We start from the raw sequence: 17,336 nt of genomic DNA on the forward strand, positions 1-17,336 counted from the left end.
AGGGGTATTAGGTATTTTTGTTATAGCATATGTATATAAATGTTAGATTAAATAACAATTAATTTATAAAAAAATATAATTAATTAAAATATTTATAAATAGTTAATTAGAAGAGTTTCATAATATTTCGTCCTATAAATATCTATAAATAAATTCAAATAAGTCCATACATTTAAAAATAAATGGAAATCATATGGTGATGAGATTCGTAACAAATAAAAAGGCAGGGGTATTTCCGGATATTCAATAAATAACTAGGGACAATTTGGGTCGAAAAATCGAAATGGTCTCAATATTGTATGAAATGGGACAATTTCCAAAAGACAATATTATTGTCTCGAAATTGCCTCGGATTTCGAATCGCAAAATGGCCGTTTGTTTGCATCATACAATATATTGTCTGGACCAACATATATTGTTCCCAAAATGGTCTACCAAACGGGGCCTAAATTGCATTTTGAATATCCAGCTATAGTGTTGTGATCAAAGCATCATCTTGAGTCACATATGCCTATACTTATCTATCACTTGCACAAGTCAGCAAAGCAATCTACATATGAAAAATCTTCTTCCCAACAAGTATTTCCAAAAAAAATTAGTCTACTTTCTGCTGTTTGGACAAAAAAAAGAAAAAAAATAAATTATATTGGTTAGTGCGTTCACATATTTAATACGCAGCTACTATCCTTGGGGTGTGCACCGGTAACCCAATATTTATTATTCAATATTTCAAAAATATTGAGTTATAAATTTTGCATCCGGCATTATTTTCTTTCCAAAATTAAGTAGATGCTAAACCGGATCATCCGGATATACATTTTTTTCCTTATAAATATATGTAATTTTTATAACATCGAGAATCCGCAGTCACTATCCTTCGGATGTGCATTGGTAAAACCAATATTTATAACTCAATATTTGAAAAAGATTGAGTTATAAATTTTGTACCCAGCACTATATTTCTTTCCAAAATTAGGTAGATGCTAAACCAGAGAATCAAGATATACATTTTTCCCCCATAAATTTTGCTTCTCTAATAATCTTAATTTTTTGGTATAAATACCTTAGTTTCAAGTCATAGAATAGTACAATTCTCACACTAATCACTAATCACTAAACACAATTTGTTTACTCAAACAAAGTTGTAATATTTGCAAATGGGGGGAAGTGATTCCAAACCCAAGGAAAACAATGCAGAAGGAGAAGGAGAAGAAAAGGCAGGAGTTTATGTTATCGAGTCAATGATTTACCAGAATTACCAATGTATTACATAATGGATTTCCATCCAAATGACCATGAAGTGGTTGATTTTCTCATCCCTTGTCTCTTCCTTGATTTGAGAACCTGCAAGCTAATCCAGTTGCATGGACAGGCGGAGCATTTCAAGGAAAAACTGCTCTCTATTTAAAACTAAAGAGGGGAGCTTATTAGTAGTGGTCATTGTTTGGGAGTAAATTGTGGTCTGAGTAGCAACAGTAGTACTCCTGACCTCTATGGTTCTGCCATTGATGTGGTTGAGGAGAACATAACCAGGAGTACTGTGAGTGATGGTGTTGGTGGTGTACATGTTGGAATTGGCTGCCATTCCTGGGGAGAATATGAGAGTTATGAGATTGCAATGATTATGAAGGTTTGAGGGGTGTTTGGTTCATCTTTGGCCTACAATTTAATAATTTATAGGGTTTTGAAGGTCAGTTTATGGAAGTAAAATGAAGCACACAAAGCCAAACGACTTTAACGAACCCAGATTTTTCCTGCCCAAATCGGCAGTAAAAATTGAAATGCTGGTTAAATGGTCCTCTCGGGTAGCATTTCAGAATGCTCCCTAAAATGCTCATAAAATGGTGCTAGAAATACTAGTGACAAATTTGTGTTTGGTGCTCAAGTAATATATATAAGTAGTAAGTAGCATATATGCTACTTGATATTGTCAATCAAACAGACCTTAAGTATAATAAGGTTGAAAAATGAGGATATTTTGGAGGCCGGAGGGATAAGTATATTTATTCCAAAACTTAGGGTAACTTACCCTTTTATTTGTAAATTGTAAATGTAAACTTGTTGAACTTGGGTAGGTGAATGATATGTAATCTACTATAGTTAATAACATATTATTTTTAGATCTACCTAAATGTATATATATTTTTTATGATACAAAAATCCGCAGTCATTATCTTGGAGTGTGTATCGGTAAACCCAATATTTCAGAAACATTGAGTTATAAATATTCCATCCGGCAATATATTTCTCTCCAAAACTAAGTAGATGCTAAACCGGATCATCTGGGATATACTTTTTTCCCCCATAATTAATTTTGCTTCTGTAATACTCCTAATTTGTGACAACAGATTTTCATGTTACAAATTGTGTTTAGTGATTAATGTGGTAATTGTACTGTTCTATGACTTAAAACTAAGGTATAAAATACAAAAAAAAAAAAATCATGACATGAAAATGTGAAGTCATTATCCTTGAGGTGTGCACTGGTAAACTCAATATTTCAAAAAGGTTGCGTTATAAATTTTGTATCCAGCACTATCTATCTTTCCAAAATTAAGTAGATGCATGCTAAACTGAATCATTCAGATATACATTTTCCCCCAATAAATTTTGCTTCTCTAATACTCTGAATTTTTTGGGTATAAATACCTTAGTTTCAAGTCATAGAACAGTACAATTATCACGCTTATCACTAAACACAATTTGTTTAGTCAAACAAAGTTGTAAAAGTTGCAATTTGGAGGAAGTGATTCCAAACCCATTTGCATGTACAGGAGGAGCAATTAGAGGGAAAAACTGCTCTCTATTTGAGGCAGAAGAGGGGAGCTGATGATTAGTAGTTGTTACTGTTTGGCAGTAAATTGTGGTTGGAGTAAGAACAGTAGTACTCCTCACCTCTATGGTTCTCCCATAGATGTGATTGTGGAGAACATAACCAGGAGAAAAAAAAAGAGTGTTGGTGCACAGCAAGTAGTAAAAATGTGAAAAATATTGTAAAAATGCAGAAACTCTTGTATACCACGAGAAAGAAGAAATTGTTCAAAGATTGTCTTGAAATTACCATTGTATGTTGAATATCCAGCTATGGTAGCCAATTTAATATATAACTTTATTTGCTCAGGAGTAGTAGTCAGCTAATCTAATTAGTCAATAACACAACCATTATTGTAAAATTATTAGCTTTGAAACAAAGTTCTTGCATACTTATCACATATATCATTTGAAGAACAACCTTCAGAACATATCCTGATGCATAAATTGATAGAAGCATAAGATCAGAAGACGTGGCTTACAGGTTTATGCAATCTTTATTCGTGTTGGAAAAGCTCCCAACATACCATATGATGCAGCTTTCTTGATCTTGAGTCATGGAGTCTGGTAATTGAATTTTAAGCTGAGCTGAGAAGTAAACGGCTTCTCTAACAGTTAAAGTTGTGATCAAAGCATCATCTTGAGTCACATATGCGTATACATATCCATCATTTGCACAAGAAATTTGGCACAAGTCAGTAAAACAATCTACATTTTGACAAAAAAACAGGAAAAAAATAATTTATATTGGTTAGTGTGTTCACATATTTGCAGCAAGTTCGTGGTAAAAATTTTATTGACACATTTCAACAAGCACATGGTGGGCATATCAAAATGAAATATTTTGCTGAATAAAACCCATACCAGGACTTGCTTTTCACCGCAATTGAGACACAAGGCTATGGAAGGCCACGGATTTTCCTTCAAAGAAACATCGTCAGAATCGATAAGAAAATTAGCTGACATACAAAGCACTTTCTTTTTTTTTTTTTAGATTTCTTGGCTATCTTGGTTGGAGACATGAGGAGGATTAATGAAGTGTGGCTCGGCCTGGTGCCCCCTTGGAGTTAGGTGTGAGCGTGTGAGGTTCATCAAACTTATTTAACGCTTTAGCGGGATCAAACAGAGCATTTCTGGCACTCTGTAGGGATGCCAACGGGCAGTTCGGATGCGGATCACGGCTGGCCCACGCCCTCCATACCTCTATTTATCTGATCCGTCCCCCCTCGTGCATCGGGAAGCTTTTATACCCATCTCCACCCCCACCGGGTCAGAGCAGGGCCCCGATCATTCTCGGCATTTGCTCGATCTTATCATAATCATGATCAAGATTAATCTATCAAATCAATTTATATAATCCAAAATAATCCAACAAATGTTCAAATAATTATTAATTTAAGGGTTTGGGTTTTAATAATATAAACTCAATTACACGTTTAAACACATTTCAGCGACTTCACTTGGGCTTTAATAACAACATCAATTTTTTTTTTTTTGAGAATGATAGAAACTTGTATTAAACAAGCAAACAATACATAGATGAAGATAGAAGCATAACAAGAAAAACGAAATTCTGAATCAATAACAAAGAAAATACCTAAAACAATAGCATAGGCCAGAAATATATTAATAAAGAGAGAATACTTTTTTTGAGAGACCAGCAGGGGGTCTTAGAGCAGCCGTTGCATGATGAGGGATTGTCTTGAGACATATTCTTCCCAACTTTGATCAGAGTTACTAGAAGATGAATGTCGTCGCCACCAAAAACCACTAGATTTGAAGGCAAAATCCTCAAATCTATGAGTAAAACCACTAGATCTGAAAGACAAAACCATCATATTTGTGGAGTAATACACCAAAACATTATTAAATAATATAAGAAGAAACTCATAAAGAAATAAAAAAGCAAAGACGAGGGATTTCATTCATCCCCACCTCAAACGTGGAGATGGGGCTGCAGATAGAGAGGGAGAGGGAGTCACCCCTCTAATTCTCTTTCCCTTCCCTCAAATCCTTCCACTAACAACATCAAATTGATATATGTTTTTACATATAAATATACCTAAATCTAGAAAACTTATGTATATTTATAAATAAATTTTAAAATATTATTGGTTGGGACAAATCACTTGAGGGTGAATTGTTGGGAGTAGTTTTGTCCCCACCCCGTATGCGGGTGAAGTTATTTTTGGCCCGGCCCAAAGTCGAATCGGAGAAAGTTATTTTTGTCCCAGCCCAAAGTCGAATCGAAGAAAACCCACGTGAGTCGGGGTAGGCCTTCGGGTAAGAATTGTCATACCTACGCTCATTGTCACACTCATCTCACATCTAGACTCATTCAATTATGAATTAGATGGCCCGTAGTTGTATTTGTAGGATGAGTGGTCTGTGCAGTTACAATTTTGGCTAACCCGACCAGAGATCGTTGCCTCCCCAACACCTCTGCCTCTGCCGACATCCCACTTCCAAATTCCGATTAGGACAATTAGGTGATTAAAGTGAAGACTTGACAGTTGCCATTTTATATATATATATATATATATATATATATATGTATATATAATTGGATTTAATATCTTAGGACCGTTAGGTGATGAAGGTTCTTCAATTACAGAGATAGACAACACCAAAATATGACAAGGCATGAAGTATTGTGCAATTCAAAGAAAAGGTTTGAAATATATACTTGTCAAATACGTCATTTGTAGATAAAACTTTTATCAAAGTTGCCTTGGCATTTTCATTGATATACATAATATACTCATAAATACATGATAATCAGTACATAAAGATACAGAGATCAAACTGTGGCTTTGAAGGATTAGCCAATATTATTTTTAGATAGGATCTTCAATCTACTCTATATATGCAGAAACGAAAAATGATAAACATCGCTGCAGCACATCGTATCCCAGCTGTTGAATTTGACGCACAAGATACAGGTGAATTCGTGGGTTCCACATGTTCACATGAAATCATATGTATACAACTCATCAATTGAAATAACTGGGATACCTACGTTCAGATATCCTATCGTTATTGATGAAGAGAACCCGTTTGAATCTATGCTACAGATCCTTCCCATATTGGTGTACTAATGGGGTTCTCCACAACCTGCGTCTGTGGCTTTGGTGGACCAGACAAGAGAGTTGAAATAACAGGTTTCAACTTCTCACAACTCTTGATGATGACTAAGAACAGAAGTCGATAAACCGCCACCATTACCAACAAGATTGCAAGATCAACCCATTTCGAGTAACCCATCTCCACCTGCCACACAGTTCTCAAGATTTCATTGCCATCGACGAGGTGTTGTCCCGTTTGACTGTCGGGTAACCACAATCCTTCAAACTCGTTCTTGAACAATCCTTGATAGGCGTATCTATGGAAAGCAACGTAGTAAAGAGGGTACTTCCAGAATGGTGCAGGGAGATCGTTGGGTAATCGAAAGAATCCACCTCCCAACATCATGAGCCCTTGAATTCCAGCACCAGCGATTATACCCATCAGGAAGTTGGGGACTATACTTGCCACAACCATCATTATGCTCTCAACCAGAATCATGCAGGCGTATACAACACAAGCGAAGTACAGAAAGTGATCAAACCCTCGTTGAAGCCCTGGAGGATAATAAGCTATTGCACCAGGAAGCAAGGCAATGATGATCAAATATGGCAGGGAAGAGAGAGTATTGCCAACTACAAAAGAAGTCACTCCATAGTGTCCATTCAATCTTTCCCGTTGAAATACCTAGATACGTAAGGAGATTCTCATTAAGCATTTGAAAACGGTTTAATATAACATGTGGTCACCGAAAGATTGATCATGTTCTATTTTTGGATACTCACAGTCAAAACATTCTAATTCGATCACATAAAGTTAAATTTGTGCAAATTTGATCACTCGAGCATAATTTATCAATTTCAATAAGTCAACCCGTTAATGTGGCAAATAAAAAATAAGTGAAATAACGTACTTTCATGTCCTCCGCAAAAGAAGGGAATCCGCCGATGGCCATGAATGTTAGGAAAGTAGATATGAATGCTAAGAGTGAACCTCTATCCTGGAAAAGACAAACAAGAAGTATTGTCAGTGCTTTTATAAAAGGAAAACAGCACACATGTGCGCACAAGACTCCTACATTATGTGAGGTCGGGAACATACAAGATATATATAGATGTTCCCCCATATAATACATAGAGAGACTGTTTTTAAAGAATTAAACCACATAGTGTCACTACTTTTGTATTTTTCTCTAATTACCTTAATTGAGTTGTAATTATCGCCTAGTCCGCCAAAAGCAGTTCCAAGACCTATAGCCATGGCAATATAGATAACTAGTCGCAACCAGTAGTAGCCCAAATCGCGATACATGTTTGTGAAAGACCTTCTGGTTAGGACAAAACACTGAGTAAAAAAGCCAGCATGGGTTCTTTTCTTCTCCAGTTCTCCATAATCCTGAAACTAATGAAAGAGCATGTCAGTATTTGTTTCCAAATCCGGCCAGAATAAGAACTGGATCGATCTTTGAGTACCTGTTTGCATATTTTGGATACATCTCTTTTAACATGTTGATAAATTTCAGATGCTTTATAAGCCGTCACTAGAGTGTTAATTGCTTCCTCTGTGGACATTCCAGCACCCAATCCTTGCTCAACATCCTAGCATATCACCAAGATTAATTCACTCAGGATTTTATGGATCAATATTTTTCTCTTTCAAGTGAGTATTAAGACTGACAAAGGATTTTGAGAAACATATATCTCACCTGGTCAAAATCCTTGTTTATGGTTTTCAAGAAATGATCAGATGGGTTATTGAGAGTTGGGCAAGGAAATCCATTCAAAGCAAAGAACTGCACTCAATCAAATGAAAAAAAGTGATATCAGCTTCTAACAATTAATAAGCAGAAGTCATAAAGGAATAAAGGAAGTTGTGAGTTCAACTCCCACGCCCAGTAGTTTTCTGTCGTTAACTGGTGGGTATGTTGGGTGGGAAATTCTCGGTTACCAAAAAAAGGAAAAAAGAAATCGTAATTTTATTATGTACCTCATTTGCTCCTGAAGCAGGACCAAAGTATACTGTTCTCCCAGAAGACAGAAGGCAAAGAGTGTTGAAAAGCTGAAAGACTTCACTGCTTGGTTGATGAATTGATGTAATGATAGTTCTTCTAACTCCATCTCTTTGTCCCAGGCTAGCGATTCTGCTCATCACATAATATGAAGCTGCACTATCAAGCCCACTAGTTGGCTCGTCAAGGAAGAGTAGCTTTGGGCGGGTTAGCATTTCTATGCAGATGCTCACTCTCCTCTTTTGACCACCACTTAAGCCTTTAGCTCCCCAGCCTCCTATCCTAGTGTCCATGGCATCTTGCAGACCCATCTCTTTTATAGTCATCTCTGCTCTCTCCTTCTTCTCTAACTTAGTCATGGAGTCCGGTAACTGGAGTTGAGCCGAGTAGTAGACGGCTTCTCTAACAGTTAAAGTTGTGATCAAAGCATCATCTTGAGTCACATATGCCTATATATACATGTCATAGTGAAAAGGTATGAATATATATTGCACAAAAAAGAACCCAAATTTTATCATTTCAAGTTATGATAGCTGGTATCCTAGTTTTCCCGACTATTGAGTTATATGCACAGAATTTTATGAACATATGAAGCCTACAAATTTGCATGTGCATCCAGCTTAAGAATTGGGATAATTAACTTGGATACTGCTAAAATTTTTATCATTTTCGTATCATTTTTCCTTTTGTTTGGGTGCATTCACAACTAAAATTTCCCTTTCCAGGTTTATTATCCAGTCTTTACCGATGTTCCATAGGCCAAAGCTTGCTTCTGACAATTGACTAGAATCTCTCCTGATTGCCTTGTGTTTGAATCCAGTCTTCCTGCAACATGACTTCAAGAGTTAAACTAAAACAATTTTTTTAGTCTCATCATACAAGGTTTGAGATTGATCTTCCAAGAAACACTATCTTTTCCTGATTTACATATATGGAATAGATAGATAGATATACCTGCTAGTGCATCAAGAAGTGTAGACTTGCCACAACCAGAAGGACCCATGATAGCCAACATCTCCCCGGGTCGAGCATACCCGGTTACCCCTTGAAGGATCGATCTCTGACCCCGTCTTCCCATTTGAACCCTCACCCACAAATCCTTCCACGTCAAGAAAACGCCATCCTCTTCAACAGTATCATTGACATCAATACTTCTTTCTCTCTTTCTAATTGGCAGTGGATGTGGATGGACAGTACTACCAGCTTCTACTTCCAACGAATGAGAAGCCATTGTGTTAATTTTTTGCGCAAGAAATGATGTAAAATTAGTATTGAGTGTTTTTGTTGATTGTGATTGTGTGTATCCAACTTAACTACGTACGAGGTATATATAGAGAGATATAGGATGTTTGTTGAACATGCATGTGAATGTGATTCAGCAGTGCATTTTCAAGTTTTCATCACGTGGTTCAATGCACCAACCAAGTTTTTGTCATGCATGTCACTTGAATATCTTCTCTGGTGGGGTCAAGTTGAAAACAAATGTTAATTACCCAGTTCTAAGGAAAAAAAAACTAACCTTAGTGGTCTATTTTTCAATACCATTCAAGCAAATAATAATAATAGTTAATTCAAGAAACTTCTTTAAGGGAAGATGTGGAGAATGACATTAATATTATAATAATAGTTAATTATTTGTGAAATTTTTAAAAGAAGATTTTTAAACATTATCCAAAATATTTAGTCATCTAACTAATTTTGAAGTGCTTTCTTTTTATTATTTGTTTCATAAACAATCCTTATGTGTGACACCTAGTCACTAGTTGGAGTGGTAAGAATGTTGCGTATATCCTAATGATCAAGGTTCGAATCCCTCCTATTTCAAAAAAAAAAAGGACTCTTAGATGTGGACACCAGTAAATTATAAGTTGCACTTAAAATCGCTGTTAAGTGAAATGATAAGTGACGCTTACTTAATTGGTGAGAACCATATGAATCAACGACCTTAAAATGTGAATCACCTTCTAAGAGTGTAATGACAAGTGGGGCCCTCTTTATTGTTGGGAACCACATTAATCAACGACCTTAAAATGTGAAGTACGTTCTAAGAGTGTGAATAAGAGAAACGAGAAATGAGGTCCACTGTTTTGGAACCGCCTATTCCGAATGAACCGTGAAAGAGTGGTCGGCAATAGGAAAATTGAAATTGAATGCACGGTTGTTGAAACCGGCCGCCCAGTCTCCACGGTTGTGGAAGAGATTGATTGAAACCACACGTTGGGTGAAGGACGATTTTCTGGCCTCACACATAAGTAGAAAAAATTAAATATCTCTGCATGTATCATATATGTCGTGGTGTGGACCGGTTTTCTGGCCTCACTATTCTCAATTTTCACTAGGTTTCAACGCAACATTAATTGATACTATATCTACCACTGAAAAATGTGTAAAACACATGTGCATTAATTAACTACGAAAGGGTAAGAAAACAAATTCATACTCTATAATAAACTAGCCAATCTTACACATTACAATTTACGTCCATATATATATATATATATATATATATATATATATATATATATAGAAATTATCTTATGTGGATCAAAAGTGTGAACCAACTTTGTGGACTTGTTTTTCAACCAAAGATGTGGTGGGTCCTATAGTAAATGTGTGGTCCCCACTTATGTTATACTTTATTACAACCATTGAATTTTGATCCATAAAGTTAGTCAACACTTTTTGATCCACATAGGAGAATTCCTATATATATATATATGTATGTATGTATATGTATATGTATATGTATATGTATGTATGTATACATGAATTAAGATAATTACTAATGATCACTTAAAAGATTTATCTCGTTCAATTCGGTTATAACCAAAGTTCAAATGTTTTGTTAGGGTTTGCCCATTTGAGATGTTCAGGGGTGTTGGGTTGGGAGGGGTTGGGGGGTGTTGGGAGATGTTGGGATTATTACATATAACATTTGTTCTGGGATGTAGAGAGGTTTTGTCCCAACAATCCTGACTGAAACGGTCAAGGGTTGGGAGGTGTTCGAGACAAACCCAACCCTTCCTAACACCCCTGAACAGCTCAAACGGATAAGCCTTTATAGTTATTGAAAAACATTTCTAAAAAAATATAATCACTCGATTAGATTTTAACCTTCTTCAAACAGCCAAACTGGTGACGTGACATTAGGAATAAAAGAAATAACGAAGATGGTATTAAAGTTTTAAATAACTAATTTATATTAATATTTTAAATATTTTGCTTCTACTAAGTAGCTATCTTGGTTCTCTCTTTTCCTGGAAAAACCTCACCCTTCACACCGATAACAACCATGTATTATGATGTCTCAACTGCAATACCTACCATTGCTTCAATGCAACAACCAGCTTTTTGTCATCCATGTCATTAATTTGAATACTTTCTCTAGCTGGTGGGGTCAAATATTACACACATTACATCCATGTATTTATAATTGAGTTAATATAACTATTAGTCGTTAGAAGTTTCAGTCGTTCAATTCGATTACCCAAAGTTCAAATGTTCTGTTTTATTATTGGAAATTTGAAAACGTTAACTTATTTTCACATTCCAGGCAATCAACCTACCGATGTGTAACATTAAAAATCAAACAAAGTGCCAAGATCATATTAAGAATTCAAATACCTAATTTGTATTAATAGCTTAAGTATTTTGCTTCTCCTACATCTCTCTTCCTGGAAAAAAGACTTATTTTTGGATTAAAATTAAATGAGGATCACTAGTATGGCCTAAGTGGTAAGGGCTTCTGGTCGCTTAAGTAAGGTCTTGAGTTTGAGACCTTGTGGATGCAGAAAATTAATCTTCTTGGGAGAGGTTTCCCACCTTGGCACCTAACAGTACTTCGGAGGATTAGTCTTGGGCTGATATGTCTGGGATACTTAAGGGAAAAAAAAAGAAAAGAAAAAAAGAAAGTGGTGGCCTCCTTGTTTTTATTTTTTCTAAGTGAAGAAAAGGCTTGATTTAATTGATTGGACATGCAAATTAATCATAACCAACCAGCTGGACAAAATAAAATATCACCAATTAATTAGTACACTTGTCAGTTAGAGGAACAACACATGCATGGATCACGCTTTGTGGAAGAATAATCTGTAATTTTAATATTGGGATTTATGTTGTAACCCTAAATTAACATGCACAACCATCCAATGTGTATATATATAATATATAATATGTGATTGGAATTTGATTAAAAGATCACTGAGGGAGGAAGAAATATGAAGAGTACGAAGAAAACCCCTTTGAAGTTTCAACCCGATCACGAATCAAATGATAATCTAACTCAATGTGTTTTGTTCGTTCATAAAAAATTGGGTTAGATGCAATATGGAGAGCTATTTGATTGTCACAGTGGAGTATAACAAGTTATGAGTTTTGAATACCAAAATTTTGTAAAAGGGAGTGAATCCGAACAAGTTCACAGTAGGTGGAAGCCATAGATCTATATTTGGCATCGGAAGAGGAGCGTGAGACCGGAGTTTGTTTCTTGGATTTTCAGGAAACAAGCGAGGAACCAAAAAAGACATAGTAGAATCGTCGAGAATCGGGACACCCAACCCAATCAGAATCACAATAAACACATAGCTACAAATCACAAAATACGATGAACAACATATAGATGAACATCGGTGGATGTTTGCGCGTACTGACTGAGTACTTGCACAACATAGGAGATATCTTATATAAATTTAGCTTACATACATTTGATATCCTCCACTCTAAAGATGAATGACGATCCTCACAAGCTTGTCTGTACAATCACTCATTGCGATACGGAGACCTTTGTTTGTTGAACTCCTACATCGGTCACTTCGATTTCGTCCTCCAACTGCGATAGAGAGCTTCGCTATTCCGATTCTGATACGGGTAAGGTTTCATCCTCGACTTAAACCTTTCTCCTCTATTCTTATACTTTCTAATTTAGGTCTTCAATTTAGGCAGGCATGTTTGGGTTCAATTGAAATATTTGTCTTCTTCCCCATCATTTTTTTGTTAGTTGAGTTCAATGATTTATGTTTTTCTCAAAATTTTCTCTAATTTGATGTATAATAACGAACGATTTGTGCATTTGATATGAATCGATTTTGATATTTTTTTAACTAGGGTTTTCCTGTCTTGAACCATTAATTTGGGAAAATGCAATCGAATTTGTTATGACTGATATTTGCTTACTAATTATACTTGTACTTATGATTGCATATTTTTATGAGTTTAATTTAGGGTCTCTAATATGTGATTAATATTACTAGTTTCGAACCTACATGATTCTTGTATATGTGATTATTGGTATCGAACCTACATGATTATTGGTTTTCAGTCTTCAATAGAATAGGAAGTGTTGGTGTTTATATATAATTTCTGTTTTCAACCTGTAATAGAAGATGAGAATTTACTGTTAGAAGTGTTGTGTATCCTCCCTGAAATGGAGATGTGTGGTTATCGGTGTTCATTATTTTGTGTACATTGTGCCACTGCCTCATATTTATTTAGGAAATGATTGCATGTGTGACACTTCACAATTTTATTCGACTGTATATAGCTATTGACGTGGATTTTTATGAATTTGACTCAACATATATGGTTGAAGATGAGTACGTGCCCAACCCCGGTGCTCAAAATGTAAAATGAAGAAAATTTGGTAATTGACGATAAAAATGTGGCTCAGTTTCGAAATATGGTTGCCGATCAATTCTGTAGCATTCCATGAAGACTTGTATTTGTATTCTCTAATACGTATCAATCAAATATTTGTCTGGTTTCAGAAGCATGGTAATGAGAATGGTTACCTCCTTGATATACATAATGACCATTGCTATCTTGTATCCCTGAAAGGTCATTTTCATTCTCATGGGATGATGGGAATGGTCAACTATTAACTTTTTAGTATTATACCCCTTTATAAACATTGTTTTAATGTCTTAGGATTGTATAATAATGGTCTAAATATTTTAAAAACCTTTGTAAAATATAAATATCAATATAGTATGTAATTTTATAATTCAATAATATATCACTTAATATATATGAAAAATTATAATAAATTTCTTATTTTAACAATATAATAATCTTACTATATTATCTGAATATTATAATATAATGTTTAACAATTAAATAAAATATATAATAATATTTTGTATTTCAATTTTTTATCATAAAAATATCCTCTAATTTTTTATCATTAAAAATATCCTCTCATCTTAATTTGTTTGTGAAGAGATAAAGGTAAAAAAATCGGTCAATAAATGAATAAATACTTCATTCTCATTTCATTCCAACAAATATTTTGCATATCAAATGTTCCATTATTACTATTATTGATACAAACGTACCGTTATAATAATCATTCCCATTATTATTTTCGTTCCCATTCATATTCCAATTACCATTATCATGATTAACTACGACAACTAAATGTAACGTAAAACATTTAACTCGTTCAACTCGAACCCCAAAGTTCAAACGTTTCAATTTAGTTATTGAAAAGTTTAGTTTAGTTTTTTTTTTTTCTAAGTTGGGAAAATGCTTGATTTGGATTTTAATGAAACATAAAGTTTGTGGTTTATGCAGGCTGACAAGTCACATAATTTGATTACACCTGGAGACCACGTAAAAAAAATAGTTTTAATTGATTGGACATACAAAATTACAAATTAATCAGGACCAGGAATCATCATAAACAAACAACCAGCTAGATAAAAAATCTCTCAAAAATCAAGTACACTTGTTAAACTAACACCACATGCATGGATCACACTATGTTGTATCCCTAAACATGCACAACCATCCAATACACACACACACACACATATATATATATGATTGAAATTAATATGAGGGGAAGATTAAGGTAATGTTGTCTAATCTCAGCAGAAAAAAATCGCATTTTTTTGTGTGATTGGAATTAAACTTCACATGGTTTTGTTGTTTAGTTTGAGATATTTATTAGGTGTTAGCATCTTGTCTTATTATTGTAACTTTGTATTCGATGTATGGGGCGTGGAAGATATCAATTAAATTAAGAGACAAAACCCTCTTTTATCATTTTTTTTTCACATGTCATATTCATTGATGTAACATAATTAAACACTTAATTGATGCATATATAAGTAATATTTATATAGGACCTTAATTTTGGCGATTGTCCATCAGTCTCCTATGTATGAAATATATATGTACATTATCTGTCATGCAAGTGTGTACTGAGTACGTGCTCTTGGGAATCGAACTAGAACCTCATACATACATGAATTAATATAATTACTAGTGATCACTAAAAAGATTTAACTCATTAAACTCGATTAACCAAAGTTCAAATATTTCAGCATAGTTATTGAAAATTTGAAAACATTCTAATATATATAATCACTCGATCAGATTTTGACCCTTTTCAAACAATCAAACTACTGACATGACATTAGAAATCAAACAAATAGCCAAGATGGTATTAAAATTTCAAACAAATATTACAGGACGATAGAGAAAATCAAAAAATTACACGAAAAACTCTAAATTGTAGAAAAAAACCACGACCGTTGTCAAAAGACAACTAAGAAAAAACTTCATTTTGTAGAAACAATGTTATACATAGTGAAGCTCTCTCTCTCTCTCTCTCTCTCTCTCTCTCTCTCTCTCTATATATATATATATATATATATATATATATATATATATATATATATAAGGTGTGACACCTAGCCACTAGTTGGAGTGGTAAGTAATGTGTTTATCACTCTGGTGACTAGGGTTCGAATACCGAATACCCCTCTCCTGTTTCAAAAAAAGGACTCTTAGGTGTGGACACCCATAACTTAGAAGTTCCACTTAAAATCACAGCCTTAAAATGTAAACCACATTTTTAAGGGTGTGGATAAGTGAATTGACAAGTGATGCCCACTGCTTTGAGAATCACATGTTCCATGATGAAAGAATGATTCGTAGTTTACACCCGCATAGGAAAATTGAATTCACGGTTTTCTGGCCTCACAATAATAAGTAGAACAAATTAAATATCTCTGCATGTATCATATATGCCGTGGTGTGGACCCATTTTCTGGCCTCACTATTCTCAATTTTCACGAGGTTTCAACCCAACATTAATTGATACTATATCTACCACTGAAAAATGTGTAAAACACATGTGCATTAATTAACTACGAAAGGGTAAGAAAACAAATTCATACTCTATAATAAACTAGCCAATCACACACATTACAATTTACATCCATATATGTACACATGAACTAATATAATTACTAATGATCACTTAAAAGATTTAATTTGTTGAACTCGGTTAACGAAAGTTCAAATGTTTCAACATATAAGTTATTGAAAATTTGAAAACATTTATAATATAATCACTCAATCAGATTTTAACCTTCTTCAAACAGTCAAACTAGGGACGTGACATTAGGAATCAAACAAATAGTCAAGATGGTATTAAAGTTTTAAATAACTAATTTATATTAATGTTTTAAATGTTTTGCTTCTACTAGCTCTCTTGGTTCTCTCTTTTCCTAGAAAAAAGCCCCACCCTTCACCCCGACAACCACCATATATTGTGTTCGTTTGGGCGTACTGTGAACTGTTGTGCGGTGCTATGAGGTCTAAAACTGTAGTGTTATGAGGCTAAAACTGTGGTGCTGTGAGCTTAGTTCAAATGCGAAGTTGTTTGGTGCATCACTTTTAAAATTGTGGTGCGGTGTTGTGAGGTGCGTTTGGTGTATCTAAATTATGATTATATTAGATGACTAATAATATTAATATAAAATCACTTAACGTTTACATTGTACATTAGTCTAAAATAAATAATTGACCTAATTTGATTACATGAGACAATTCAACATATATTTAAGTTGTATGTGAATGCTGTGAGGTGAGATGCTGCGAGGTAAAAAGCTGTGGTACTGTGAGCTGAGTTCTGCTGACAAAAAGTGTTTGACTTGTTATAAAAAACTGTGGTGCTGTGAGGTGAGGTGCACCTAAAAGCAGTGCAAACACACTGCCAAACCGCACCATTATGATGTCTCAACTGCAACACCTACCATTGCTTCAATGCAACAACCAGCTTTTTGTCATGCATATCATTTGAATGTTTTCTCTAGCTAGTGGGGTCAAATACACACATTACATCAATATATTTATAACTGAGTCATACTAGAAGATTTAACTTGTTTAATTCGGTCACCCAAAATTCAAATGTTTCAAATTAATTATTGAAAATTTAAAAACGCCGATCAATCAACCTACTGATGTATAACATTAAAAATCAAACAAAGTGCCAAGATCATTTTAAAAAAATTCAAATACCTAATTTGTATTAGTAGTTTAAGTATTTTGTTTCTCCTACATCTCTCTTCCCCCTGAAAAATGAAGAATAAAAAAGCTTATTTATGGATTAAAATTAAATGAGGATCACTAGTATGAATGAAAGTAGTGACACTCGAATCACTAATTG

The 17,336-nt window shown here is 34.4% G+C and overlaps 1 protein-coding gene and 1 long non-coding RNA gene across 3 annotated transcripts; both read right to left on the minus strand.

The window, feature by feature from the left end:
* Window positions 1-1,008: 1,008 nt before the first annotated feature.
* LOC119982028 lies at window positions 1,009-4,016 on the minus strand. 2 transcript variants are annotated; one of them, XR_005464264.1, is made up of 3 exons: window positions 3,676-4,016; window positions 3,294-3,450; window positions 1,009-1,587 (listed from the first exon to the last, which is right to left on the minus strand). It is a non-coding gene; the product is annotated as an uncharacterized LOC119982028 (long non-coding RNA). The 2 variants fall into 2 exon arrangements; XR_005464263.1 differs by lacking the exon at window positions 1,009-1,587 and having other exon boundaries at window positions 3,078-3,450.
* Window positions 4,017-5,526: 1,510 nt separating this feature from the next.
* Window positions 5,527-9,178, minus strand: LOC119982230 (ABC transporter G family member 1-like). Its single transcript, XM_038825496.1, has 8 exons — window positions 8,837-9,178; window positions 8,628-8,707; window positions 7,861-8,331; window positions 7,580-7,666; window positions 7,347-7,472; window positions 7,075-7,269; window positions 6,788-6,874; window positions 5,527-6,561 (listed from the first exon to the last, which is right to left on the minus strand). The coding sequence occupies exons 1-8, from the start codon at window positions 9,111-9,113 to the stop codon at window positions 5,875-5,877; spliced, it is 2,010 nt and encodes a 669-aa protein (XP_038681424.1). The 5' UTR covers window positions 9,114-9,178; the 3' UTR covers window positions 5,527-5,874.
* Window positions 9,179-17,336: the final 8,158 nt, after the last annotated feature.

This window comes from Tripterygium wilfordii, chromosome 17, assembly GCF_013401445.1.
Source record: "Tripterygium wilfordii isolate XIE 37 chromosome 17, ASM1340144v1, whole genome shotgun sequence".
Classification (NCBI taxonomy): domain Eukaryota; kingdom Viridiplantae; phylum Streptophyta; class Magnoliopsida; order Celastrales; family Celastraceae; genus Tripterygium; species Tripterygium wilfordii.

Excerpts from the sequence above, each read along its gene's own strand:
- LOC119982230 (XM_038825496.1), bottom strand. The coding sequence starts at position 9,113 with ATGGCTTCTCATTCGTTGGAAGTAGAAGCTGGTAGTACTGTCCATCCA. Across the intron at positions 8,708-8,836 it reads ACTTCTTGATGCACTAGCAG|GAAGACTGGATTCAAACACA; the intron begins GTATATCTATCT and ends GTCATGTTGCAG. Across the intron at positions 6,562-6,787 it reads CTTTTGCGGAGGACATGAAA|GTATTTCAACGGGAAAGATT; the intron begins GTACGTTATTTC and ends TTACGTATCTAG.